The 17123-nt window shown below is 44.6% G+C and overlaps 1 protein-coding gene across 1 annotated transcript in view; it reads left to right on the forward strand.

The window, feature by feature from the left end:
- Positions 1–17123, forward strand: part of LOC143021475 (uncharacterized) — a 273782-nt gene that overhangs the window by 231403 nt on the left and 25256 nt on the right. The window contains exons 2-3 of the mRNA XM_076179010.1: positions 10282–10489; positions 11613–11859. Of these exons, the coding sequence (XP_076035125.1) occupies positions 10284–10489; positions 11613–11859 (453 nt within the window). The 5' untranslated portion in view covers positions 10282–10283. The remainder of the gene's footprint in view (positions 1–10281; positions 10490–11612; positions 11860–17123) is intronic.

Raw genomic sequence — 17123 nt, forward strand, 5'->3', positions numbered from 1 at the left:
TCATGTGGGAGACTCGTGATCAACAGTTATTACCCGTCCGAATGAGAGCTAAGAGATCGTATTGTCCGATTTCTGGGTAATACTTTGACCTCGCATGCATACATACATACATACACACACACACACACACGTCTAAAAGATTTAAGAAAATACATTTCTCTAAATAGATGCGCAAATATATGGAATAGTTTAGTTGATATAGCCCCAGCTGGAACAATGCATGAATTTAAATCTAAATCTAATAATTGGAAATTAAGGATGTTGAGCGTGTTGGAACCGTACATGTGTTTGAGGCCATGATGAACTGGAGAGTAGGAGACGGAATGAGACGGGATCCACGAACCTTGTTCCTTTCCTGTATACTACAATTATGTAAAACATACACACACTTACACGCACACACACTCGCACACACTCTCTCTCTATCACACATACACACACGCGCGCGCACACACAACTCGTGGCGCAGTTGGTAGATTTCCCGGCTGCCACAACGGAGGTCCGGGTTCGAATCTCGCCCAGGGCTGAAATAGTTTCAGTACCGTTGAGCTGCTAGTTGTTACTCCAACTCTCGTGGGCGGGGAGTTGGGGTGTGTGTGCATGTAAGGTCACAGCATTACCCATAGATTGTTCATATACAAGCTCTTAGCTCTCTTCCGGGAGGGAAATAGCTGTTCACGAGTCCAACACATGATCCAAAAGACCATGGTGAATCACACACGCACGCGCAAACATACACACATACATTCACACATTCTCACACACACACACACACACACACACACACACACATGTACACACACAATTCTTCTTATCTGTCCACATTTTTCTTTTATTTATTCCCCCTTCTGCACGCGATCTCCTTTCATCTGCTTTCCGTACATTCCAAACGAGTTCCATTTATTCCAACCTTCTTGCTATTGGCGGTCTTAGCACTAATCCCCTCGTTAACTTGTCTCATTCGTTTGTTTTGATCTTCACGCTTTTGACGCGATGCGCCAATAAATAATTCTCATTTTTACGTTGTGGATAAATCTTTTGAGCCGCGTACTGTTTCAAGCCTTCATTAGCAGCCCCTTTCGCTAGTGACCGAGGGAGAGGGAAGGGGAAAGGGCAGGGCACCAATGAGATTAATAGAATCGTCTGAGGGTTTCTGTCTGTCGAGGATCTTTCTTTTGACCCGATGAATACATTCGTCGGTCGTTAGCCAGAACTAAGTGTGCAATGTACGTCACCTTCATCATCGTCACCACCACCATCATCACCACCACTACCACTACCACCACCACCACCACCAATCACCTTTATCATCATCACCATTATTCACCCATTACTACTCAGGGTCCCTTAGCTGACTAAGGTCACCCGAATAGAATATGGCAGAGTGCAGTTCAGTCACAGATGTGTTCAGATGAACCAATTGTTCCCTCTTCGCCAATCGTTTGTTCAGTTGAACCTTTCGTTGAGCAGAGGGTGGAGGGTTCCGCCAGCCTTTTCATTATGTTCAACAACTTCACGCAAGAGTCTGCCAGGATCCACCAATCAGCTGAAGAAAGTCGTTTGCCGTTTGACCACATTACGGTACTGAAACAAATCAGAACTACTGAAGCCCTAATCTTTCTGCTCCCTACAAACACCCTCCCTCCCTACACTACTCCTTCCAACCTTACACTACTCCTTCCAATCCTCCAATCCTACTCCCTCTACGCCCTCCTACTCATCCCATCTTTCCCCTTCCCCTGTTGCCCTTACACCTTCTCTCCCCCTCCCCTCTTTACCCTTCCCCTGCTCCCCTCACTACACCATCCCTTCCCCTGTTCCCCTCACTACACCTTCCCTCCCTGTTCCCCTCACTACACCTTCCCTCCCCCTGTTCCCCTCACTACACCTTCCCTCCCCCTGTTCCCCTCACTACACCTTCCCTCCCCCTGTTCCCCTCACTACACCCTCCCTCTCCCTCCCCATCACCGTACTCCCCCGTACTACACCCTCTTACTCCTCCCATCTTTCCCCTTCCCCTGTTCCCCTCACTACACCTTCCCTCCCCTTCCCCCTCCCCGTACTACACCCTCCCTCTTGTCCCACTCCCCCTCCCACTCCTCTCCCTCTCCTCTCACAAGCGAGACGCCGATAAGAGGGTAGAAGTAGCAGTGAGTGCACACTTGCCTGACTTCGCAATGGATTGGGTGGTGCCGGATTGTTATTCATCTAACTGTGACACAAATGAACTCATAACGGATGCGGAGGCCAAGTCTTTATACATATCTTGTGTACTAAATGTAGCGTGAAGGGAAATTGCAAAGAAGTTAATTACCCGTGAATCTTGTTCGTGCGTTTGACTCGTTGGCAATACATCATTGTAAATTGTGCATTATGTATCAGCCAATCAGCTGGAAGCTTGGCAAAGAGGGAGGAGCTTATTTCGTCAGGTTTGATGAAATGGTTACGAAGTAGCTGCGAGAAATTTCCTGGAATATTTAGTCTAGTTGTTGAGCAAGTGCACTTTGTGTGAAATGGTGAGCTATTTGTCCTAAATGAACTAATATTAATACCCTTGCATCGTTAAATTTGTTTTGCATCAATCGTCTCAAATATTGATAAGATTTTAGATCCTAGAATATTCAACCGGTTTCCGTTAATAAGAATAACTGTGACTACGCCATGAGGCGATCTCCTCATAAACTCGTTTATTCCAGATAATTTTTTGAGATCAGGAGAAAAGATAAGAACCGGCGACTGCTCCCCTTCCGCTAAGGCCGTGACAGAGAAACGATCACACGTTGGTGCAAGACGGACACAAGTCCAACGTATCTTTCCAGAGAGATCTTTGGGAGGGGCATAAGGAGTCTTACCGACCACACTGAAGCTGTAAGTTACCAGTCAATGAAACTCAGAGCAATAACTGTTCTCTGGTGTTACTTAGTTGTAACACCAGAGTTATGGAGGAAACCGATCCCCCACTCGTCCTCTTTCTGGACCTCCTCCACCCCAGTTATGTTGTGGTCGTGTTGTGTAGATCCAGAGGGATAGATTTGGCAAGCGTGATCTCTCTTACATAGACCCCTGTTAGATATGTTCAAATTATATAACAAGTCGGAGAAGGAGGCAAAAGGAGGAGGGAGGGGGATGAAAAGGAGGAAGGAAGAGACGATGATAGATGGTAATGGGAAGGGGATGATAGGGATAGGTGGAAGGGAAGGGGATGATAGGTGGTAATGGACCTGGAACTGCCTAGTGTAGGCCTATGGTCTCTCGCAGTCTCCTTCATTCTTATGACAAAGTGGAGGTGAGAGAGGGAAAGAGAAAGAAAGAGGGAAAGAGAAATAAAAGCAAGCGCACGGACCCAAACAGAAAAGGTACAATTTCATTTCAGTGGCCACTCTTGGCGGACACCATCGATGAGGAAGACGCGGTGGATGCAGATATTAATCTTCTAAGTAAAGGCGCCGTCAGCACCCACGCCGATAACCCCCACCCCCCGCGATTTGACCCGACCTAGTTTAATAGAACCAAATTGACCTGACCTGACCTGACATGAGGCCTTAATTGCCCTCAGTGCCAAACACTAGTGTCAGAATATTCATAGTACTTCGTGATTTTTTTTTTGTTATCTAACTTAACCTGGTGTGACGCGTCTAGATTTTTCTTGATCCGACCTCGTTTGACCCGAGACGAGTGTCTGACATTAGCCAAATTGTGTTCCGTCTCATAAGAAACCTTATTCCTATAAGCTGAAGATGCACAAAGTAGGCATATCCACCGGTAGGTCTATAAGGTTATATAACTTTTTTTTTACACAAGACAGAGAGGCTTTCATTGAGCACAAGGTGTTGTTTAGTTGAATAAAGTCGTTTGACGTTTGTTGAAAAAAGAAACTCCATTAGCACGATCTCTCGCCATCGCCTGAACGAAATTTGGTAAGAGCGTCATCGTCAGGAGAGGGGTTGTTATAATGCGGGTGCAAATGACCGTTTCGCTTCGTTCGTTGTCTCAATTTAGCTGATCCTATGTTGCCTCAAATTGCATACCAGATCTTGTCACACATCCCTTCCTGTCTCTGCATTCTCATTTTCTTCTCATTCCTCTCGTCTATAGATCAAAATGTTTAAGAGACAAATAACTAGCTGTTATCATAACTAGGTTATCATAACCACGGATCATAAAATCGTGGTAATTAGTGGGTAACAGAAGATTCTTTTCAGTGTTAAAATTTTTCTTCTTTACATTTGTTACCAAAACTATCATCTTTAATGGGAATTTTTATTTGGTTGCATTTCTGCTTTGTTTCGTTTTTCAACTGTGAACAAGCGCAGATCTGTCCACTCGTCCATAGAAAAGTCTGTTTTTTCATATGTGAAATCGTATAATTGATTGTATATCAATTACCGATGGATTCTTCCATTTGGTCAACTACCACGTCAACCATCTACCGACTCTTATTCGCTTGTTAACACGATAAACCCAATGACGTTAACATTAGCGTGCTGGTCCTGCATTCGCTTAGTTGTGGGTTCGAATCCCGCACTCCTCTCCGATTCCCAACAGTGATTGTATGTAATCTACCCGAACAATCCCCCAAAGCGCATAGCAAGGCAAAGGTGACGACCTCGTCCGCAGCTACTCCGCGCCTCTTGGCGTGGGCTCCTCACTCTTCCTGTCGTCCTGGCTTCCGCTAAGTTGTTCTATCTCCATAGTAGCCCCCCTCCCCCCGCCCCCTGGGGGGAGCGCAGAGGGGAGTGGGATTAAATTTCGGCAGTACATTGGGGCACAGTCCAGATTTACTTGTGAACAACCCAAAACAACGTTGTTGGGATACATCGCCGGACCCTGATCTGAACGAGACCTCAACCGACCGAGACCCCCTTGCCCCTGTGAGGCTCTGATGTTCATCTGAACAACGCCCCTCTCCCTCTGGCGGAGCTCCAAACAACTAAATGTGGAGAACGCGTGACAGCTGGCAACCCCCATCAATAAGAGTGACGTAATGTCTCTCCTTTCTCCTTTCACTCTTCGGTCACTCGTTTCTGAATTATCGTATGACGTCATTCAACTTGTTCCGGGCCCGTTGGTCCCACTGACAGGTCCTCAGCCCCCTCCCCTCCCCCCAGCTTCCGGACCAATGCCCACGACCCCCGCCCGCCAATCGCAAGCGTTCTTGTTCATTCACCAACCAATCACAAACGTTCTACACTTGCCTATCCACCAATGGGAAGCTTCGCTTTTCCCTGCCCAAGGAGTAGAGCAGATGTTTATATATTGTTATTATTCTGATTTATAGTTTCCAATACTCTCTTTTTCTCCTCTCTTTTTTTCCAGAGGCTGATTAATCTACCTATAAAATTACACACCTGCAGCTTGACCACAGACTTTGTGTTTTAATTTGAACTTTCTCGCCATGAGGAGAATAAAATCACCTGGCGGCAGCTGATGTAACTACTAAACCCGCGAAACAGACAACTGAAACGAGGTTTAACCTTTTTGCGTTTTTCTTTCCTTGGCTGAGTGTAATCGACAGGCTAGAGCTAGACTAAATATTGATATACAACACTGGTTTTAACCGTGGGAAGAGTTATTTCTTAGCCGAGTAAAATTGCTTGTATTTGTCATTTTTTCATCTATTCATTATTACTATTATTATTATACTTTTAGTGAAGAGGTGTGGAATGGGTGGGGTGGGGTGGGGTTAGTGCGTCACGCGAGAAATACCACAGTCATCGCAGTCGGACCCAAACATTGCGATGGAGAAGCAGACTAGAGGCCTAGGCTAGGCCTGGTTTCTTCTTTCCTCTTCCTTTTTTCTTTTTCTTTTTACTTTATTTATTTTTCATGGAAGCTACCATTGTCCCGATCCACAACTAATTGGAGACAGACCCTCGCGGGCGGGAAGCAGCCAGGTCGAGTCTCAGGATGATGGGGGGTGGGTGGGGGAGGATGGGATGTCAGTCAGTACCTTTGGCGTCTTGGCGTACTACGAGGCTTTCCAAAGATAAAAGAAATTTTGATTTCCTCAGGTGGTAAAAGGAAGACGGAAGAGAAAGGAGGAAATAAGATTTCGAGTGAGAGAATGAGTGAGTTGAGGAAGGGGAGGACAACTAACCAGAGCAATCTTAAAAAATATATATATATAAAAAAAAATAAAAATAATAATAATAATAATAATAATAAATAATAAAAAAAAATTGGAAAACCAAAACCGTAATGTTGGACCGAAATGTGTATGTAGACGAGTATGAACGAGTTAAATGGTGCGTGGACGTGTTCATGGTACCAGCTCTCTCTCTCTCTCATCGACAGAAGCACCAACTCACACCAATAGCAGTTGTTGCCTCTCCCTGACTGGAAACCCTCAGCCCCGCAGCGGCCGGCAACGGTCCTCGGACCCTCCCGTAACTCTCTCTGGGAAGAAGCCTTGGATTGCGTTGTCATTAGTGTGGGAAAAGGTGAGGAGCAAGTGACTCTTAACAGAGGTTTTGTTTATATTCCAAGCTGGTGAACAGGTAGATTATGATATATTTAAGGAAAAATATAATTCAAATGGTTCATTTAGTTCCTATGAAGCCTTTAACGAAATCAAATGAAAAAGATTGGGTGTTTCTGGTCTGATAAATTGAGTGGATGGAGTATCTTTCATGTTATAATCATGGCGGTTTTTAGAGAAAAATGTTTGTTGAATCCCCACCCCCTTTATTTTAGGGGGGGGGCGATGTTTTGTGATTCATACTGCAAGATACCCGCGGACTCGAGGAAGGTGGCAACGATTACCAATTTATCCTGAAGAAATGGACCCTCCGCTCGTTTTTTGTACAGGTGGCTTCACTTCTGGGTACCACGCGTGTGTCGATGGCGCGTTTGTCCACGTCGGCCAACTAGTCCATAAACCCCGTGTTGTACTTGGAACTGGTGAAAGCTGTGACCCATGTGATGCCTGTATGTGACATGCGAGTGACGTAACGCCTGCCTAGATCCCTTCAGATGCGTAATGTCTGAGCGTGACATGTCAGGTGATAGCAGCGTAGGCTGACAATGGGAGGGACCGGGAACAAAGCGAGGACAGGTGCAGAGGAAGAAATAATCGAGGAAATGTATGATTAAAATGGAAAATAATTAGAACGTCTGGCAAAACTGCTTATCTAGCTCCTGCAATGTAGCGTAAATGACTTACTTAATATGCATTTTTCTTTATTCATGTGTTGTCTTGCTACATTACCTCTGACCCGGGCAGTGGGCGGGATACAGGGATGACCTGTCATCCACGAGGAGCTAAGGGAGGAAAGGGTGGATGGGAGTGGAATGGGTAGGAGTAGATGCATGTCTTTGACTTGGCTACCTCTCTTGCATGGAGAAAGAAACCCTTGTTATATAGATCGAATTTATCCATATTCATTTATTTGTTTATATGTTTATTCTTTTTAAGAGAAGATAGCAATGTTGTTTAGGGACCTCGAGTACAACGAGTTTTGTTGTCAATTACGATGAGGTTAAGATAAAGCAATTATACATAGTAAAGGCTTGAATATGGTCCTTCCTGCTGTGGAAGTAGTTACTTGTGTTTGCGGTCCAATTATGAAAAAAATCGGCTATGTATACGGTAAGGACATATGCATTTTCTCGTGTTTCATAGAGATGTAGTGATCGTTCAGTTGTAGACAGGTTCTCTTATTTTCGAATGGTATATGTTGATGTATAGAAGACAGATGAATGGTAGGGTGGTAAAGTAAACGCAGAAAAAGGTTTTAGTTTTTTACTTCCAAACGTTTTTCTTTACCTCACCATCCTTCGACTTGTATGGGTATGTGTACAAGTTTGTGTATATATATATATATATATATATAGTATATATATATATAGTATATATATATATATATATATATATAGTATATATATATATATATGTGTGTGTGTGTGTGTGTGTGTGTGATTCATCTTGGTCTTTGGATCACGTGTTGGACTCGTGATCGACAGCTATTTCCCTCCCGGAAGAGAGCTCAGAACTCGTATGACCGATCTATGGGTAATACTCCCCGCCCACAAGAGTTAGAGTAACGACTCGGAGCGCAGCGGTACTGAAATTATTTCGGCCCTGGGCAGGATTCGAACCCGGAAAGCCGTAGTGACAGTCGGGGACTCTACCAACCGCGCAACCGAGTCGTGTGTGTGTGTGTGTGTGTGTGTGTGTGTGTGTGTGTGTGTGTGTGTGTGTGTGTGTGTGTGTGTGTGTGTGGTAAATGTTATACCCTCTATAACATGTAGAACTACCTGTAATAAACGTAAAGTTCTTTCTTGTGGTGGTTACACGAAATACACAAGGGATTTGCGATTACATCAGAATCTTTTTTTTTTTTTTTTTTTTTTACTCCCTACATCCCACGCGCTGGAAAACCCTCGTTTGTTCTCTTCCCTTCTCCTCTCGCAAATACTTTTTTTTTTCTTACGTCATGTCACTTTTTTCTACTTTATAAAAAAAATCTGGTATCTTCCTCTTCACTTCTCTCCACCCACATACTCGTATCTGTCTGGTTTATTTCATCCTTTCCATTCCCTCACTTTTTCCCGACCTCCTTCATCCCCCTCCTGCACTCCTTTCCTCTCCCTGTCCCTGTCCCCTTTCCAGTTTCCAGCTCCCTTCCAGTTTCCAGCTCCCACCTATCCACACACCATTTCTCTTCTTCCTGAGACTCGAATCTTCGAAGAAGGTCCACTTCGTATGACAGTTCTCCGATCTCCAGCATCTCTTCGTCCGAACTCCACCTTACATCGGCTTCCTCCGCCTCGGCTCTGTTCTTCGAGCCATTTGACTCCTGATCGGAGAGTTTTGTTTCGCCCAAGCTACCTTTGTATGGACAACCACTCTCCTTTCCCCCTGCAACTCCCCCCCTCCCCCCACCTTACTAGTTTCTCTTTCTTCTGGGAGTAAGACTTTCTCCTTCCCTCTCTCTATGTTTCCCTCCTTCTCTCCACGTCTCCCTCCCTCTCTCTACGTGAATCTCACTCTCCGACTCCATCTCCTTCCTCTCTCCCCGTCTCCCTCACTCTCTCCACGTCTCCTTCATTCTCTCCACGTTTCCCTCTCTCTCCACGTCTCCCTCACACACTCCGCGTCTTCCTCACTCTCTCCACGTCTCCTTCATACACTCCGCATCCCCCTCATTCTCTCCGCATCCCCCTCACTCTCTCCATGTCTCCCTCTTTCTCTTCACCTCCCTCTCTTTTTTTCCCGTACTAGAAGCCTAACGACCTCTCTCTCACTCCCACTCCCTCCCACTTCTATTCCCTTCCCCTCTCTCTCTCTACCCATCACTTTCCCATTCCCTATACCCCTCTTCTCCTCCCTCTGTCTCTCCCCCGCTCCTTACCTCGCTCTCCTCCTCTCTCTCACCCTCTATTTCTCTCCCCTTTACTCTTTATTCCCCTCTCTCCCTCTTTCCCCCTCTCTACCTCTCCCCCCACCCCCCACCCCCCACCCCCCTTCGCTCGTTTACCTGGCCCTCATCCTCTTGACATCAGGTCCTGGAGTGTCCGGTGACGGAGCTAAAACGTCTTTTCCCCTCTCTCCGGTCTCGCATGTCTCTATGGACTCCTCCTACTCCTACTCCTGAGACTCCTTCGAGGGCTTCCGGGGACGTCGCACTCGAAGAAAGCCCCCCTTATGGTCTAGGTGGTCCTCCAGTTCAGTGCCGAGTTCGCTCTTGCATGAGAACTATGAACCAGCTGTCTTGCCACGCGTGCATGGTGTGTCTTACCTTCACCGGGGGTGCAGCCCTATGGGCTGGTATTCGATCCCGGGAGCGAGTTCGGGATCTCCACCAGTAGATCTCTAGTTTAGGCTGGTGGTTCTCGGCAAATCTGGAAGTCTGAAAGCTGTGGAGTTCCTGTAATGGCTTCCTAAGATTACTTTGATCAAGTTTCCCAAGCCATGTAATGGATCGGAAGCCTTCGGTTGTTTTTGTTTTCTGTTCCGATTTTTATCCGGGAAGTGACTTTATTCTTGTCAAAATTTTCACTTTTGTATTATTTCTCAGAATTAGATAACTGGGCAGATTTCCAAATCAAAAGAATGGAGAGTATTCAAGTTTATTTTGAAGGTTACGAAATCCCCACAATAATCTGTCTAAAAAAAAAATTAGTGAAAAGATACTCGAATAAGTAGATAAGCAACTAATGTGAGGATAACCCATGGGGTAACCTACCCTCACCAAACGGCAAGTACCTTTTTTAGCATAACTCTCTTAAGAATCTCAAAAGCTGAGTACCCCAAGGCGCTAACGACGATCTTTGTTGCAGTGATGGTGTTGGTCGGGGCGGTGTGGGTGTTGTGCCTGGTGCCTCTGGTCGCAGCACTGCCTAGTAGCGGGCGATCGGTGTCGATTGGCGACACGCCCCTAGACGACACGCCCCTCGACGACACGCCCCTCGGGTTCATCGCGCCACAGCCCCAGTACACGCCCACATTCTCCTCCTCCAAGGGCTCAGCCGCCTTCCTACAGCACAGGTGAGTGTGGAAACGTGTGTACATAGTGGACGCACGACGAATGAATTTAGTGATGAAATGTTCTCTAGTAGACTAAGGAACAACAATACATAGGTATGGAGTACATGAGGAAACGTGTTGAGAACCACTGGGACCACAAGGGTTTGTTAACATGGTGACAAAGGTCACGGAGGGATTGTGACCCGGGGGACTCAAAATAGACCTGCACAGCGAGACGGGGGACATGGAGAGATGGTATCATTCAGGTTGACAAAGGGAAAGGGGACATACTGACAGAACCACGGGGTAGCTTGTAGGACAGAAAACGTGAGGGAGGCAGGCAGACGAGCGTGCGAGCCACAAGGGCAGATTCAGTGTTGGGGCGGTGGAGAAATGTACGGGTTGCGATAATTGGCAACTGTCAGGTTAAGAGGAGGATACGACTGAAGTCTGCGTGTTGCTGCCTCACGTTAACCGGCAATGGTTCTCGGGCCGTCTCAAAGATCGGAGTAGAAACGTTGGATTTATATATACATATTACAAATGCGGGTCTGTGCTTTTTCACCGGCTAGTGGGAGATTAGGGACTGGCAGTCGCTGGTTGTTAGTACTTCCTATGTGTAAAAAGCGCTTTTATGTACTTAGCCAGGAACGTACAGGTGTTAAAAAAAACTATCGTTACTTATGTGGTCTAGGAGATACAAAAATAAATACACTATGGTGGCTGCTGCCCCCGAAGGACTAGCACCTCGACAGGGTGTCCCAAAAATGTGCTCACACTATGAAAATAAATGCGATGTTTATCGGCATAGAATATGAATATAAAATTAAATAAGTGTTTAGTCTCCCCTCCCCCTTTTCCCGAGTAGAATCTAGCTCCCCAAAATTACACTTCGTTACTTTTGTAACACCCTGTATATCGGCGTTTTTACCAAGTACAGCCAGTACCCTATGGCAACCGAGTTGGCCATACAGAATTACCAACAGTTTCCAGGCTTCCCTTTACTCCACTCAGCCTGTATTTCAAAATTCAGCAATGTAACGATATTTTTGTGTGTGTGTAAATATCTACACATGCACACTTAGGCACATACAAGGACGACTGTCGGGCCACTGTCTGACAATTCTCGACTTCTCCTTTGCAGTAATGCCGTCGCGCTCCCCGATCCGGAGCAGATGGAGGCAGCGGCCCTGGAGGAGGCGCAGGAGGAGGCGGCGCTTAGAGACGCAGCAGCAAGGAAGGCACAGCTGTTGTACCGCTGGCAGGAAGCCCTAGACTCGACGACGCAGCTGCGCGAGGCCTTGCAGCAGCTCCGCGACGCTGATAATGAGGACTACGTAAATCAGCGTTTTTACTCCAAGAAAGACTTTCAGGATCCCGCGGCGCTACAGGTAGGTACACCAATTTTTCTTTGTCTTCCTTCTCTTCTTCGAGAGCGAATTAGGCTTCTGAAACCCAAGTCTATGGTGGAGGAAGTTACTGGGTGGTTCGGAGAGGAAGGAATGTAGGGAGTGGGAGAAGGAGAGGGACAGGGACTAGGGCAAGGTGGAAATGGGACGTTCCTTAACCTCTTTAATGTAATGACGTCCTCTTCAACGCCATACACATTTTTTTTTCCAATACTGTTACCATTACCGCCATCATTACAACCACCGCCATTACCATCACCCCTGTCACAGTTACCATACCCTGTTACCCTTCTCATTTTTTTTTTATTTGCCTGTTTATTTAACCATATTTCTTTTATCATAAATTTTTCAGCATCCGACCTAGTTATGAAAAATTACCATGTCATTGTTACTACTATTTCCATTACCTTTATTCTTACTTCCATTGACATTACCATTAGTACTAACAATACTGTTATTATTACCAATACCATCATTGTAGCTATCGTTACCATTATCATTACAATATTATTTACTAATGCCGTCATGGTTACATTGTAATTATCAGGCATCATACCCTTTACCATCTTAGTTACTGTTACCATTATCGTTACCTATACAATTTCCATCATTACCACTACCGCCACCATTATATTTGGTTATTGAAATTCTGTCAACACCATTGCCGTTATCAATACCATTATAATTTGCGTTATTAATACCCATTATTAACATTTGACATCACCAATACCATTATAATTATCATTTGCGTTATCGTTATCATCAATATCAGTACTATTACCAACTCTACCATTACAACTAATGTATTGCCCCCATCTTGGTACCGATACAATTTACATTACCATTGTCAATACCATAAACTTTACCGTTACCAATATCATTACAACTATTATTGTAACGGTTATCGTTACTATTACCTATACGTCATCTCCACCATTGACATTAGAATTACCATTACTATTCCCAATACAATTTCCGTCACCATTACCACTACTTTTAAATTTTTTCTAAGCACCATAAGTGTTATCGTTATATCATTACTATTACTGATTCATTTAGTCATTAACATTTACTATTATGAAGAATTGTAGTAGTAAATGGTAATGATGTGACATTAAATAGTAATGGGAATGATGTAACGATAATAACACAATGGCGCTTATAGAAACAAATTGTTAAAGAACATTATAATGATAATGGTAACGGCAATGGTGGTATTGGTAATGTTAATTCTAATATCAATGGTGGTGATGACAATGTATTGGTAATAGTAACGATAACCGTAATGTTGGTAATTACTACAATGATATAGTGGTGATGATAATAGTAATGACAACTATATTGGTAATAGTAACGAATACGATAATAGTAATATTGGTAACGTTTACGGTATTGTAAATTGTATCGGTAGCAATGATGGCGAAAGTAATAATAATAGTAATGTTAGTTATAATGGTAGTATTGATAATGATATGGTATGTAAATGTAATGAGAATGTTAACTATGATGGTAATGGGTGTTATGGCAATAATGTCACCGATAATTACAATGGGGACGGTGATGGCAGTGATAAGGATAACGAAACTGCTATGGATTGGTAATGTTAATTCATTGCCATCATTATAAGTAGAATTAACATTGCCATTATCATTACTTCTACCATTACCGTTATCGGTACAGCTACTATTACCAGTCATAATACAATGATCAAATCCGTTACCATCGCCTTCACTGTCATCATTTCTACCATTATGATAACAGTTGAGGGTGCGTCACAGCGTTGACGGGGTTTATCCCCATTAGCCCTTCACCCCATAACCGTGTATTCTGGCTGGCTGGCTCGCATCGGGCGATTTCATTCAGGTGAGAGGTCACCACGGCACTGAAGCCGACGCTATTTCTAAGGATTGCCCCTCGACTGCCTCAACATTTCCCGAATTTATGTAGGCGGAGGGACCAGTGACGGTCCCTTGGCTTAAGCGCAAACCAAGACACAGGCGACGCAGCGCAGAGCAAAGGCACATATCCTGTTGCTGAGTTGAAGTTCAATCTTAACTTCTCCATCACTTGATGTACTACCTCAGAATTTCAAGTGAGGGAGGAGTAAAACTACTTCAATTCAGCAACAGGATGTCTGCCTTTGCTCAGTGCTGTGTCGCCTGCGTCTCAGTTTGCGCTTAGGATTGTAGTGGTCCTGCACGTGGGGTACAATCAGCATTCGTTATCATTTGGCAGGAGTCTGATTACATGTAGAACATCCCCCTCCACCCCCAAGTTATTTTATTTTTCTGGAGTTTTTTTCTGTGGTCATGTTGGATCGTTGAGTCTTTACAAATATCTTCCTTTCACTATTCAAGCCCACGTCTTTGAACTCCTCTCCTATACAGTCCTTCCACTCCTCTCTCGGTCTGCCTTTCAGCTTCCTTCCATTCACATTCAGGCCCATCACTTTTCTGCCTACATGCTGCTCATACATTCCTATAACGTGTCCATACCAACTGATTTTCTTCTCCTGAGCTTCACAGGAAGTACCTGCAGTTCAGGCCAGAGATGACGCTTCAGTTGTGTATCTTTTCATCACAATGTAATCGATACAATGTAGGTGGGCGCCGAAAAGGAGTTGGCGCCGTCTCGACATTTCCCTTTATCTGTAGTGACGCTCTTTGGGGGATTTGTTCTTGCTGATGCCAACCTATTTCATTCAGTTGATGGCAGGACCTGGTGTTGAAAAGGCTCGTCAGCTAGACACGGGATACAGTCGATGTTAGAAGTCTTGATCCACTTTTTCTTTATTCTCTACATATTGGTTATTTGAGAGAGCGAGAGAGGGGGAGAGGAACTTATATGCCACAGTGCTTGGTAGTATTGGATATATTCTTGGACAGAAAAATATATCAAGTTTTCAGCAAAGTCAAAGCCACGTTTGCAAAATGAAAACGTAGAAACGGTTCGAGAATGTGCTCCTATTTTTTCAGTATTTCAGGGGGAAAAACTCGCTGAAATCCTGTATCTCGCGAAGACGACGACATTCCCAAACATAAAAAAACAAACTTGAAAGGAAACTGAATGTCGCTGAATGGGCTGACACTGGAAAGAAACGAACCCTCAAAAAACGAAAGAAAGAGGCAAGAAATCGATGCAGCCAGATGTTGTCCACGAGTGAGGGGGGAGGGGGAAGGGGGGGGGGCGTGGAGCAGAAGCTCAACAGGTAGGTTAAGTAGGGTGGCTTTTTCCAAATCCACATCTTTACCCTGTCAGTACTAGGGAGCACTTTTTTTTTTTTTTTTTTTTAAGGAGAATTCTAGACAACTGGGCGAGGAATTTCTTCCGCCTAGTTTATAGATTTCCGATTGTAGGTATTGCTACTCTATTTCATTCAGCTAAAGAAGGGTATCGGTCGATCTAGACCTCAGTCTGAACGAAGTCTTCTCCCAAACTCTGTCCGTCTCTCCTTTTTCTTTCTGGTGAAAACAAGTTATGAAAAATTGAATACATTAAGCAAGTCACCATTATGAGCGATTTTATGTCGGAGTCGTTTACTTTAACAAAAACTTAAATTAACGTGAGGATAGGAAGAGGCAAACTAGATATGAACTTGTTCTCAAAGAAATAATAATAAAAATAATAAAATTGCAATGCTTCTTTCTGGCAAAGGGACGAGTGGATTTAGGTCAAACTGAGATTTAGAACGTGGCCAGACGGAGTCGAAGCTTCTGTGGGTGAACTTGACCCCAGATTCGCAAGCGATTTCCAGGTCCTCCAGTTTTGCCCAGGGACGCCGCCGCCGCCCCCCCCCCCTCCTCCTCCTCCCTCCGCGGTCATTTCCTCGGCTGAATAAAGTTCTCTAGTATCCTTTCTGACACACACCTCGTGGCGCTGTGGTTAGAGTTCTCGCCTGCCACTACGGCGGTCCGGGTTCGACTCCCGCCCAGGACTGAAATAATTTCAGTATCGCTTTGCTGCGAGGTGTTACTCCAACTCCTAGGCGGGGAGTTTGTGTGTGTGTGTGTGAGGTCACAGTATTACCCATAGATCGGTCATACGAGCTCTAAGTTCACATCCGGGAAGTAAATAACTGTCGATCACGAGTCCAACACGTGATCCAAGACCATGATGAATACACACACACACACTTTCATACACGGCGCGCTAAAGGAAATAGTAACAAAATGCATACACAAACGTGGAAACATGCATAAACATAAGCTAAAAACAATTCACACAAACCAATCAAAAACAAAAAACACGCGAAAACAATTCACCTCAAAACGCAGAATCATGCTCACGAAAAAGGGAACAAAACACTGACATTCCCTGGAAACTCGTAAACGCATACACGTGTAAAACCACGCTTACTCAGGCACTACAAAAAAATGCGCGCACAGGCAACTACAGGCACATGAAAACTGACAAAAACCCACACGAGTGCGAAAAATAAAAACTCGAAAACTCGCACTGGAAGAAACACACCGGAAAAACATACACTGTTGTATATGAACACACGCACACACAGGCACGCGCACGCACACGCACACGCACACACAGGCACACGCACACACCGCGCGTCTCACCATGTGTTTGTATACATGCACTACCCTTGCTGGTTCTAGAAATAGCCCCGTCGTAATATATTCTCGACGGAAGGAGGAGGCATCATGGTAAACGAGTAACGAACCCTTGCGGCGGCAATGATTAACATTTGGCGGAACGACGTTGAAGGATTCCAGAGTGGCTTTTGACTTCATCCGGCGGGGGAGGGGGGAGGGATGGCAGTATAACCGTCTCGAGAGAAATGAGAAGACAGATTTTTTTTTTTACATCGTCCCGTTTTCTATTTTTCTTTTTATATCAAAACCTTCCGTTTACTTTATCTTCCTCCCACACACTGTTTATTCTTTCATTCGCTTTTACGTCTTCCTACTGTGCATCCCATTGTCCCATCTTTTTTTTTCCTTTTTTTGCTCTATACACTACTATCCTTTCATTACTCACTGCCTTTTTGTTTCCTCTACTTCCCTACCCCTCCATTTTACATTACTCCCTCCCTTTCCTCCACAACCTTCCTAGTCTACTTTATTTTATTTCATCTTTTGTTCTATGCACTAATTTTGTTGTCTAGACTAGTATTCTTTCATTACCCACTCCTTCACCGACTCCTAGCCTTCCCTTCACCTCCATTCCCTACCTTTCCTCCACAACTAGCCCACCAACTTTTTCTTCTGTTCTATACATTAATTTCATTGTCT

This window comes from Oratosquilla oratoria, chromosome 42 (assembly GCF_046742065.1).
Source record: "Oratosquilla oratoria isolate Oo_2021 chromosome 42, ASM4674206v1, whole genome shotgun sequence".
Taxonomy (NCBI): Eukaryota; Metazoa; Arthropoda; class Malacostraca; order Stomatopoda; family Squillidae; genus Oratosquilla; species Oratosquilla oratoria.